General features: G+C 38.1%; 1 protein-coding gene across 6 annotated transcripts in view; it reads left to right on the forward strand.

Moving 5' to 3' along the window:
• Positions 1-12,724, forward strand: part of NUP214 (nucleoporin 214) — a 90,806-nt gene that overhangs the window by 45,095 nt on the left and 32,987 nt on the right. For all 6 annotated transcript variants that reach the window (XM_031450720.2, XM_031450719.2, XM_031450716.2 and 3 more), the window contains exons 25-28: positions 5,710-5,785; positions 7,093-7,171; positions 9,867-9,957; positions 11,280-11,341. In XM_031450720.2, coding sequence (XP_031306580.2) covers positions 5,710-5,785; positions 7,093-7,171; positions 9,867-9,957; positions 11,280-11,341 — 308 coding nt within the window. The remainder of the gene's footprint in view (positions 1-5,709; positions 5,786-7,092; positions 7,172-9,866; positions 9,958-11,279; positions 11,342-12,724) is intronic.

Raw genomic sequence — 12,724 nt, forward strand, 5'->3', positions numbered from 1 at the left:
TTCACTTCCTTCTTTCCTGTTAGTGGTAATTTGTATCTTTTTTTTTTCCTCATCAGTCTAGCTAGAGGTTTATCAGTTTTATTGATCTCAAACCAGATTTGGGGTTGATTTGTTTTCCTATTTATTTTTTTTAACTTGGCCTTAATAATTTCGTTTTCCTGCTTACTTTGGGTTTTGTTTCCTCGTTTCTAGTTTTTTAAGGTTGAAGCTAAGGTCATTGCTTTGAGAGTGTTCTTTTCTAATATAAGAATTTGGTACTATAAATTTTCCTCTAAGAACTACTTTGGCTACATTCTACAGATTTTGAATATGTTTTCCTTTTCATTCAGTTCAAACTGAATGAAAAGTACTTTTGAATCTATCCTGTGGTTTTTTTGGTATACTTAAGGGTTATTTAAAAGTGTGTTATTTAGTTTCTAAATAATTAGACATTTTCTAGATATTTTTTGTTACTAATTTTTAATTTAACTCCATTGTAGTCAGAGAATATGCTTTGTATGACTTGAATTCTTTTAGATTTATTTTGATTTCTTCTGTGAACTAGGATCAGCAAGATTTTTTTTTAAGGGCCGTATAGTAAATATTTTAGGCTTGTGGGATATATGGTCTCTGTCTCAGCTACTCAGCTCTGCCACTGTAGCCTGATGCAGTCACTGACAAAATGTAAATGAATGGGCATGGCTTTGTGGTAGTACAACACTTTTTACAAAAACAGGCACCTGGCTTTTGGTGTATAGTTTGCCAATCCATGACCTAGATTATCAGTCATCTTGGTAAATGTTCTGTGCACACTTCAAAAGAGCATGTATTCTGTTCTTGTTTGTTGGAGTATTCTATTTTGTCGATTAAGTTAAGATGGTTGATAGGGTTGTTCAAGTCTTCTACATTCTTAATAATTTTCTGTCTGCTTGTTCGATCAAATAACAAGAATGGTGTTCGTTATTTTTAGCTATAGTTCTAGATTTGCTTATTGTTCTTAAAGTCCTGTCTGTTTTTGAAGTTCTGCTATTAGTTGCATAAATGTTCAGGATTGTTACATTCTTTGAATTGAAATGACCCACTTTGTCATTAAAAAATGACCCTCTTTCTCCCTCATAAGATTAATTGCTCTGAAATCTATCTCCTTTATTAATGTAGCTAGTCCAGCCTTTTCTGTTTAGTGCTAGTGTGGTATATCTTTTTTCCTTCCTTTTATTTTGGACTTATTTTGTGTCTTTATATCTTAGATGGGTTTCTTAGAGACAGCATATAGCTGGGTCTTTGCTTTTTTTTTTCCAGTCTGGCAATCTGTGACTTAACTGAATTGCTTAGATCATCTACATGTACCGTGATTATTAACATGTTTGGTTTAATCTACCATATTGCTGTTTGTTTTCTATCTGTCCTAATTTGTTCTTTGTTCCATTTTTTCCCTTTTTTCTGCCTTTTTTTTAATTAATTAAACACCTTTAATATGGTATGATTCCTGTACAATAAACTGCACATATTTCAGATGTACAATTTGATGAATTTTGATAGATACATACACCAATGAAACTACCACCACAATCCAGATAGCTAACATTTCCACCACTCCCCAGGAGGTGTTTCGGCCTTACTTTTGACTGAATTGTTTTGTTTGTTTGTTTGTTTGTTTTGTTCTGTTTTATCTTTTCTGACAGCTTATTAGCTATAGCTCTGTGTGTGTAAGCAGTTACATTAGGGTTTCTAGCACACATCTTTAACTTACCACAGTATTGTCAGGTGCCATACTACTAATAAATAGTATAAGAATCTTATGGTAGTCTTCTGTTTCTTCCCTCCCCCATCTTCATGCTGTTGTTGTATATTTTACTTCTACCTGTGTTATAAACCTCATGATATGTTGGGGGTAAACAGTTGATCTTTTAAACAGATTTAACTAAGAAGAAAAATATCTTCTGTTTTTCCCATGTAGTTATCACTTCCGATGCCCTTTATATCTTTTGTTAAATCCCAGGTTTCTGTCTGGTATGATTTTTCTTCTAGTTGAAAGGCTTCCTTTAACATTTCTTCAGGTATAGATCTGAATTCCTTTTTTTCAGCTTTTGTGTGTCTGCCAAAGTCTTTATTTCACCTTTGTTTCTGAAAGATGTTTTCACTAAGTAAGGAGTTCTAGGTTGACAGTTTTTTCTTTCACTGACTTAAAGATGTCACCCCACTTTAAAAATAATAACTGTAGCAGTTGCCGAATCTTTAAAAAAAATTTCATCCCTTTGTTTTTCTTATTACAAATGTTTGTTGTAGACAGTATAAAAAATTCAAATAGTTAAAAAGAACAAAATTTAAATTACCTTTATTCCCACTGCAAATATTCAATCACTGTTTGCATATTTGTTCATCTTTGTTTCATGAAAATTTAGTTTTCTAAAGTAAAATTTGAATATATGCTGCTTTGTAACCTCCTTTTTCAACCTAATCGTGAAACTTAGTTGTTAATATTTTCCATGTCATTATATATCCTTCTTAACAGATCCCTATTTTCATATTTAATAGAACTCTTTTTAAAGCTCTAGTGCCGTTCCAACTTACATTGTTGAAGTTACTTGACCTCTAGACATTGACACAGAAACTACAGTTTGATTTAGCAGACTTTTAGATGATATTTTGGAAAGGGCTTGAGTCTTCAAAGACGTCAAACTTACCAATGGAGGACAACAGTTGGGGGTTACAATCTCCATTGACAGACATAAGAAATCGCAAAAAGTGAACTGATAGCTTTTTTTTCTCTAATGACTGGCATTTGATAGATGCAGTTCTTGTGTTGTTACCAACAATACTAAAATAAATCATTTGACACTTAGATCATTTTGCATGCTTGCAGCCATATCTGTTGGATAAATTCTCAAATGCAGGCCTGCTGAGGCAAAGGAGGTATCCATATATGTGATCATGTATGTACATACATATAATTTTTGTAATTTCGTCAGATTTCTCCCAGTAGCGCTTATACTGATTTCTCCTTCCCACAAGCAATGTATGACAGTCTGGCTCCCCATATCTTTGCCAAGATTATCAAACTTCAGGATTACTGCCAATCTGTTAGGTAAAAAAATGAACTGATAGCTTTTGTTTTCAATACCTTCTATTTTCTTTTCCCTCCTGATTTTTTTTTTGTTTCTTCAGTTGCTCTTGATAAGTAGTCCTCCCTCCTTACTTGCCTCACCTTTAAATGATATAGGTCATTAGATAGTTAACTTCAGTAGCTTCCCAGTTTAGATTCCCTGTGTCACGTGGATTTATAAAAAGATGTACGTGATAATGATTAAGACTTACCAAAGTAAAACATAACCAGGTCTCTTATTTTTAAGCCCATTGAAGTGTTGGAATAGGTAAAAAGGATGAGTAGTTGGCCCCTTTCACAACAGCAGTATGAGTATTTACCTTGTCACAGTTCATTACGGTTGAAGGGACCACTAAGAAAGGGCTTCAGCAACATTTAAATGCCTGTCAGTCTTCACAGCTCAGTTTTGTCATCACGAGTAGAGCACACATCCTAGAATGCGTGCCCGTCAGCCTGCCTGCTTCGGCAGGCGATGCTGGTAGGTTGTGGCAGAAAACAGAAATGGGCTCTTCTGTGTTCAGGACAGTGTCTGAAAGAGGCTTGTTGTGACATTTTCCCATGTTTATCATGTTTGATATTTTCACCTCCAGTTGTGTATTAATTTTTATCACAGTGGTCTGGGTAATGGAGAGTCAGAGAACTTAACTTCTGTTGGAATTGTTTTTCTCCAAGAACCTAATTTTACTACTCTTAGTGACCTGCGTGGCTCTGTTACTCCTTTCTAAAGCAGTGCACTGATGTTGCCAGTGATGCACATGTCATTTGTAGACTCATGTGGTGAATATATGTCTCTTTGGAGCTCTGCTACAGTGCCATTTTCTTCTTGTGGTCCTCTGATTTCTGTTTTCAGTTGTGAAATAGAACATGTCAGGTGAATTTCTGATGAGCTCTTCCAGGTCTGTACTGTTAAGAAGTACGATACTGTCATCCAAAATGTGATAATTCCAAGTTTGGTATTCCGTCTTCTCTTGAACATTTCTAGCTGTTGATTTCCACTGTTGTTTCAGTTCATGATCATGGACAAGTCTTTGAACACGTGTATTTGATAGTACACTGTTCCTTTTTGTTTGTTCTCTCGGATCACAGTAGATCCAATTTAGTCAGTTGGTTTGTTAGCTGATCGCACTGAACAGCATTTCTCTGCAGGGTTGTCACATGGCCCCGTGTGTAAGTTACTGTGAGTCCTAATTTTGCATGTTTAGGGATTTGGGATACTCAAGAGATTTCTAGCGTTATCACAAGTAAATAGAACAATGATTATACTCAGTCTGCTTCATACATGATTTAATTTAGTATCATGTCATCACTAAACATGAGGTGGAAAAAAATGTTCTAAAATTGGATTCATTGCTGCTTTTATTTTCATTTGTAGCTTCTTTCTTGCTTATCTTTGAGAAAGCGTGGAAGATTTTCATCTCCCTTGTGATTCTCATAAGCTCAAACCATTTTTCCACCTAAGTCTGCTGTGTCTGCCCAGGGATTTCTCAGTCCCAGCAGTCTCACTCATGTGTTCCTTTTCTCGTTGGAGATTCAGCAGATGAGGGGGAGCACTGTGCCTGCGTACCTGCTTGGTAGAATATCTCAGGGGAACAGGGATGTTTCTTCAGAGAGACGCACACTTATAGCTGCTTCAGTAGAAAAATAAAGAGGGTTTTGTTTTGTTGAAAATAACTCCATTTTTCCTTCTCTCAACCTAATAAAGTTTGTTCGGAAAGGTTCCTGTGTTTTTCCAGCAGAGTATCCTGAGGTGCTTGTAAGATTGTTAAATTGTTTGATAATGTTTTTTCTATGAGGCATGGGCTTATTTTCGTCTTTCCTCTTCCAAGTGAATTTTTGGATGAAAAATTAATTCTCCCTAAATGGGAGTTCTGAAAAACAAAACCAGATCCTATGGTTCCTACTGCTATACATACCAGTCAGAGTAGCTCTGGATTGAGGACAGATACATTGATGGAAAAAATTGCTCCCAGGAGCCAAGAAGAGAGCTTTGCATTAAACAGGTGATTTTTCCCCCCACATATTAACACTATGCTGTTATTGAAGTAATAGTTCCCTGCATGGCATGTTCAAGGTTAACAAAAGATCATGAGAACTCTTTCTGCAGTACTGTTCATATTGCAGCAGAAGTGCAGGTTAGAAACAGAACCGTGGTACATTTGAATCTCTTACACGCTGACCTGGTGAGCTCTGGGCTCTTGGGGCTGGTGGCTGTGAGAAGCTGAGGTCTTGAGGTCTGCTCTGGGGGCCACATACGGATGCAGATGGTCTGCATCCCAGAGATCCTGCTCAACACTGTCCAGGCTCCGAAAAGAGAATCAGGAATTGCCCAGGTCTGGAAAGGTGGTGGGCTATCGCAGGGGACGTGGAGAAAGCTTACTCTCCAGATAAGAAAAAGATCTACTTCTGAATGTTGATAACTTTTTTCCTTAGGATTGCAGGAAGAAAATACAATTTTAAGGTCACTGCTTTTATGTTTATGCTAAAGAAAGTGTCAAATGACTTTGGTTAGGGTCTCAGACGTGTGTTCTACCCCCAAATTTTTTTTTTGGACAGAAGGTTGGCTCAAGGATGAAAGTGATTTTCACCTTGTCATGCCTTCTCTTGAGCGTATGCTTTGTGTTTTTCAGTTCTCCAGTGCCATACTCTACAGCCAAAACGCCTCACCCAGTGTTGACCCCCGTGGCTGCTAACCAGGCTAAGCAGGTAACTTGCTGGGTTTTTCTTTGCTAACGTGACATACAGTGACTGTCCTTGTAGCTGAAGACAATCCTATATGAAGTCTTGTTGTTTAAGTGAACTGTGTATCTGACAAAGACCTGTGATCCTTTCCCCACAGTTTATGCCAGTCTTGTCATAGTAGGCCAGGCAGGCCCTGCTGCTGTCTTTGCAGGCCATTTGACATTCTGCATTCTGATACCTTGTATTTCTGTGGGGTATCTGGGTTGGAACTTACTTTCACTTAACATTGTCGTAGCTAACCCATACAACAACCATCTGCAGTAGACAAGATAGATATTCAGATATGTTCCACTAATGAGGAAGCCTAGGCTCAGGTGACTGAACACAAGCTTTCAGGGCTAGTAAGTGATGGCACCCAGGCCCAGGCCTTCTCACTCCCTCCTGTCCGCTGCTTTGTTCAGTGTGCCTTTCAGTGTCAGTGTTTGGGGACAGACTCTTGCTTTCTCTTGCATCCCTGTTTTTCAGACCTTGTATATTCAGTCATGTTTATTATGTCTACTTTGAGGCTTTTGCCTGAAAAACATTCTTTCTTACAAAAATAGGTAATACTGTAAACAGTTGACCACCCGAGAAGAAAATAATAGGAGATGGCTGAAAGGTAGAGGAAGCTGTGTCTGAAATGTTCCCTGGGAAAACCTCGTTTCTCTGCTACTCTCATATCTACCTTTAGAGAAGTAGTTTCAGATTGTGCTTGAGATTGAATGTCAGAACTTGCTGGTCATGGGTTCTCAGACGTGGCTCTCTTCCTTAGTTTGCTGTGACTTAACATGGCATTTAAGCAGTTAAAATACGATGTTTCTTCTAGAGATTTCCACGTTGGCCTTGGAAAACATGTGGTAAGGCTTAAATCATAAACAAGAGTAAAGAATGTTGACTGGAGATGGATAAGTTGATAGTTTTGCTTTTTAACCTCATTATAAATTTATTGAGGGCCAGAACCTATTTCATTCATTCAGATTTCCCTCCATTTGTCTGTCAGATATTCCAGTGCCTTTAATGTGCCAAGCGTTGTGTTAGGCACTGAGAAAATAAGCACAGTAGGCAGGCACGACTCTGTTTTCTCGATGCCCGCAGACTATTCCCATCTCTCATACGGTGTTACACGCGGTGAGCATTTGAAAATACTGACTTAAATTAAAACTTTAAAAACAAAATTAAACTAAGTAAAAGTTTTTGTGCTTGCTTATTTTTAATTATGTTACCATTTTACACATTCCTTTCTTCCAAAGGCTGGCTAGTGGTTTCACATGAATGTTTTGCTCCTATTACAGGGATCGCTAATAAATTCCCTGAAGCCGCCTGGGCCCACACCAGCGTCCAGCCAGTTGTCATCTGGTGATAAAGTTTCAGGTCAGTTTCCACTTTTGTTTTACTGAAAATAAAGTGAAAGATAGGCTCCACAAGATTTTTTTTTCTTTTTTTCCACAAGAAAGTTTCTTGTTCTCGATCACAAAGGCAGCTGACATAGGAAATCAAGTAAAGATATATTTGAAAGGCCTCAGTTGATGTAACATCTCTAGGAAATTGGCCCTTCAGCAGCTGTGTGGACTTGCGAAATGTGAGAGCAGCAGGAGAAAACCTTCCTTTAAGTGTGTTTCCTAAAAAGGAGCAATAGTGTTGTCTTCACCTGCCTTGCTGGAAGGTCAAAGTTTAGAAAAGAGTGGATTGGAACATTGAACTCTCTTCCGTCTACTGAAAGGAAAGAAAAACTCTGTGGGTTTGCAGTGACAATTCAAAAGCCGGTAAAATGCAAAAGTAAAATGGATCTGTTACAATATAAGATTTCGGAGTAGATCTAATTCAGTATTAAGGGACTGTGGCTTCATATGCTTCTAGCACTCCCTCAAGCTTAATTTCTCTTAACCAACAGTAGTTTTTACAGTCACCATAAAGTGCTCTGATCAGGCATCCACACTGCCCAGGCCAGCCTGACACAGAAGCATGCTTGTACGTGCAACCTAATTTAATGTGGGGTGCTCCTTGGCACCCCCTTTTGTTGGCTCTGTGTTAGAGCCCACTTCATCTGGCCCGTGTACTTTATGCTCCAGGGGTCTTGTGCCACCCAGTCCAGCATTCTCACCACACTCTGGGTTCCAGCTTTTGATTCATGCTCTCAAGTGGGTCTTCAAGCTAATAAATACTGTTAGAGACGCTGAACTTCGCACGTTAGCAACCTGCTTTCCATAATCTCCACGCAGTCATACAGTCATCCTAACTTTCTCTGTAATCAGAAGGCTTCTCATTGAATATTGGGTTTATCTTCAGTAAGTATTCCTTGCACTCAAAAGAAAACCAGTGTTGGGTAAGCCCAAGTTGTTTTCTAGAATTTGGATTAATGCAGAAGCACAGGTTTTATCATGTCAGCCTTAATGAGTAGGAGCCGAATTAGCATCTCTTGACTGGGCTCTAAAACTTTATGTTAGAAGGAAAAATTTAGCAGAGTTGTCAAAGACCTAAGATTCAAATTTAAAAATCTGTTTCCATTTCTAGCTAATATTTGAGGAAAATTTTAAGAAAAATTTTGTAAGGTAATATATCCTAACTTCTTTCAAGGATTTTTTCTTTCTTTTTTTTTTTTTTTGGAGAGCTTTCTGTCACTCCTGAAGTTAGTAATCAAGGCAATCTCAGGGGCTTTGCTTCATGAAAGTCTTCTGCACTTAGGAATTGCTGAGATCGATCACTCAGTGATGACTGTGAAGCATCCTCTGTCATTGCCAAGTGTTTACTTCTGTTTTCACCTGCCAGGTAATCAAAAGGGAAGGACTTTTTTTTAAGTAGGAAAATGTCCCTGAAAAATACTGTTTACGAGTTTGCAAAAATTTTATTAAAAATTTCTGAAACCTCTATAGAGTAATTCCCTTATTATTAATGATGATAATACCTCTTTGTTTTTCTGGTTATGAAACTATTACAGGTCCATAGAAAGTCTGTGGTGTAGAGCTTATATGTGCAGAAAATGAAAGCTGACCTATAAGTCCCACATTCCAGAGATCGCAGTCCTTAACTGATCTGATCTTATCTCTTGAGGTTTGATGTGTATCTATTGTTGTTTTTTAAATAAAAATAGCCATGTCCTGTATATATTGATTTGTAACCTCTTTCCCCACCCCCCTTACAATTAATATCCTGTTCATCTTTCCAGATCTGATACAACTCTACCTGACTCATTTTAATGGTGGCCTAGGACTTCACTGTGCAGTTGTACTCTTAAGTTTTACCAGTACTCTGCTAATAGATTAGATTGTTCTTAATTTTTCAAGATTGTAAGTAAGGCTGCATTGGACATCCTTGTACACATCACATTATAGTGGTTGTTAGAATAATTTTACAAATATTTGCCCCATAGTTACTTGAAGAGAAGGTGCCTTTTCTTACTATTTGGTTTAGTTTGTTTAGGCTTTTTAAATGTCATTCCCCAATTCCCGTCCCCTTTTAAAAGCAGAGCAACGGGAGAAAGATTATAGGTAATACTCCAAGCTGTTACAAGTAGTTACAGCGTATTGAGTGTGGGGAGGATGATGGGTTTCACTTTTAACTTTCTGCGCTTCTCTGTGTTACATCAATCATGTGTTACCTCTGTAATTAAAGAAGAAGAAAAACAACCATTATTTGTTAAATACAAAAATTCTGTGGAAAATACAGAAATATGGGAAAACAGAGCTGTGAAGTAACTACTCAGATATTTAGTTAATGTAACCTATTTCTCTTTGGATTTTTTCCCTTTTGGTACATACTACTTCTCAATAATTATAAAGCTACCTTTGAAGCCTCAAGTTTGAACTGTGCTCCAGTTATTTTGATCTCTTTCCTGCAAAGGGGAAAGTGTGGCATGTCTTGTTTTGGGAACAGAGCCAGAGAGCAAGCTCGGAGACCTTGAGCACGACTTAGCTGACCTTCTCACTGGGCCACTGATGTCCTAGAAATCGCGTGACCCGGGCCATGCTCTCTGCAGCACTGCGTGTTAGGTGCCGCCGAGAATTACAAACTGCAGTGGTATTTCTGACTCTGTTTTTGTAATGTTCTTATTTTTTTCCCATCATTTCAGGACCAGGGGCAACCAAGATAGAAACAGCTGTGACTTCCACCCCGTCTGCTGTTGGGCAGTTTGGCAAGCCTTTCTCATTTTCTCCATCAGGGTCAGTAGTGAACTTAAATTTTGTGGCAGATCACTAGCAACCTTATAGATAGCTTCCCCAAATCTCACAGCCAGTAGGTATATTTATATGCTAATTGAATGTACTTGGAGTTTCTTATCATTACAGTAATGCATTTGGTGGGAGTGTCAGTAGCTTAATGTCCTAATGTAAATCTGTTTCCCCTTTTTGGTTCAAGTTTTACATGTGTTATTCCATGTCTGTTTAATTGTTTTGTGTTTTAGGATGAGCCTAATTGTCTTTGGGTGTAGTGGGTCTGTGGTTGGTCTAGTTTATCACACTGCAGTGTTTTCATTCTGGCACCATTTGAGGACTAGATGTAACATTTGGATTGGCTTTGCTGCACTGAGAGGTCAATATACTAAACTGAGACATGAAGACAGAAACCGCTTGAAAAGTTGGGTTTTATATAGACGTGAGGAAATCCATCTGTTTCCTTTTTACAAAGTAATGATGACCGTATTTGTAAAGCCGAGTCATCTTTTAACAATGAAAGGGTCTTCTAATCCTCTCCCCGAGGGGAGCTTTTACTGACCTTGGAGGGAGAGTGCCTTTTCTCTGGGTTAAAAGCACTTGTCTTGAAACCTGTGAAGGTTGCCAAAGCAACTTCCCTTCAGGGTGGAGTTAGACCCTGTGTGGCTGAGATAAAAACCTGTCCAAAGATTTTTTTTTTTTTTTTTTTTTTTTTTTTTTTTTACCATTGAAGGGTTGCACATCAGTTCCATTAGAAAAGCCTCTTAAGCTCTTTTAGTTTATGTTTTTATTCATATTAGCCACAATCTCTTTTCCCTAATGTCAGTTTGTTTCTTGTATGTCCTTCAGCCTAACACCTTGGGAAAAAGGAGGGTGTTAGGATAGAGTTTGAAGGGTAAATTTATTACATTTTATTGTACATCATTATGTTTTATACTTCCCAAAGGTAGTTTGAAAGAATTTTAAAGACTAGGTCAGGCATCTGCCTGCCATTCCCACATGCACATTCCTGGTACATTTCTGCTCCTCTGCCTTCCTTGGAGTAGGTTCTCCCCCCCCACCCCCAGCCTCTACCGGGGAAAGCCCAGCCATTCCTTCTCCCCTGCAGCTCCTTTGTTACCTCACCCACAAATTGCCTCTCCCTGCTTCGAGATCTTGGGAGGGCTCTACTGCTTCGAAGATGATGTACTTTTACTTCGTTGACATTTACCATCTAGACTGTAAGTCCCTGGAGAGCAGAATGTGTGAATGAATTCTAAGATGTACTATTGAAAGGGCAATGCTGTGCCTTAGGTTTGTTCCTTTTTAACTGCTCTTCTTCCACTCCCTAGGACTGGCTTTAATTTTGGGATAATCACACCAACACCGTCTTCTAATTTCACTGCCACACAAGGTACAGTCTCTGCATTGCGTAGCGTTACTTTTGTGTCTCCCCCTAAACAAGCGCAGGGGTTTTCGTGCAGATATGTTGGCATTTTACTTGCTGCTGAGTCTTGCTTAAAGCATCTGCAGGAAACTTGGTGTTGATGTTATGCGTTAGAAGTAGGCTGGATTTAAGCACTGCTGGGAAGGCCTTCTTCTATCTACATAGTTAAGAACAAGGAAAGGATTCACTTCTAGAAAAGCAAGGCTGTGTGTTAAATGTGAAAGATTTATACGTGAATTAAAATTTCTTTCTCCATCTGTTTTGTATGTCATTTAGAATTTTATCAGTTTATAAGGTGAGGTAGACGTAGTACTATAGAAGTAAAAGATTGAAGCCATCTGTTTCTATGATAACCTATCAGAAAACACACTGGCCTTGAGGCATGTTATTACGGACCTACCAGCCAGCATGTTTTTAATGTTTAAAAGAATTTGAGGACCTATAAGGAAACCAGGTGTATTTTTTAAGTGCCTTTCAGTTCTCAGTTTAAGTAATTAAGTTTATTTTTCTTTAAAAAAGATTGTTGCATTTTATTATAAAAATGGTATGTTCTAGAATCACACATTGTACCCTTAACCATTGTAATTATGTAGTATTTCCTTCTGGGGTTTTTGCTTCCACTTTATTTCATTTAACACAATCTCTTGTAAATTTTCCAGCATTATTGAAATTCTTGTATAAATGTCATGTTTAAGGCTACATAATTTCCGTCTTGTGGGTTTGCCACAATTTATTTAACCATCCACTTACTGGACATTAAGGCTATTTCCAGGTTTTCCCTGTAATGAGTAACGCAATGATCATCTTTCAGTAGGTTGAGTAGATTCAGCAGATTTTTTTGAGTGCTTTCTGTGTGCCAACCCAAGTGGTGAAAGTTTTTTAGTAAAAAGAGGACCTCCTGAAATCTCCTAGAGGGGGACCAAGGAGCTGAATGCATAACAGACCTCCTCCACCTGATCTGTGTGTAGCGCATTAAAGGGTTGTTGATTTCATCCCTTTCTGGAACAGTGATTCCTTTTTTTTTTTTTTTAAACATGGCATTCTTTTTTGGGGGTGGGTAGGGAGTAATTAGTTTTATTTATTGATTTACTTACTTATTTTTTAATGGAGGTACTGGGGATTGGAACCAGGACCTCTGCATCTAAGCACACACTCTACCTCTAAGCTATACCCTCCTCCCTGGAACAGTGATTCTTAAACTGTTTTGCCCACTTAGATGTGGCAGAGTAGCCTTGAGACACCCCCCCATTCTTACTTTCTAGAGGAAAAACAACTCAATGATATAAAAAGATTGGAGAAGAACAAAATAATTGTCAAAAATCATAAGTAAATTAGTAATAAAACACAGCA

Source organism: Camelus dromedarius, chromosome 10 (assembly GCF_036321535.1).
Source record: "Camelus dromedarius isolate mCamDro1 chromosome 10, mCamDro1.pat, whole genome shotgun sequence".
NCBI lineage: Eukaryota > Metazoa > Chordata > Mammalia > Artiodactyla > Camelidae > Camelus > Camelus dromedarius.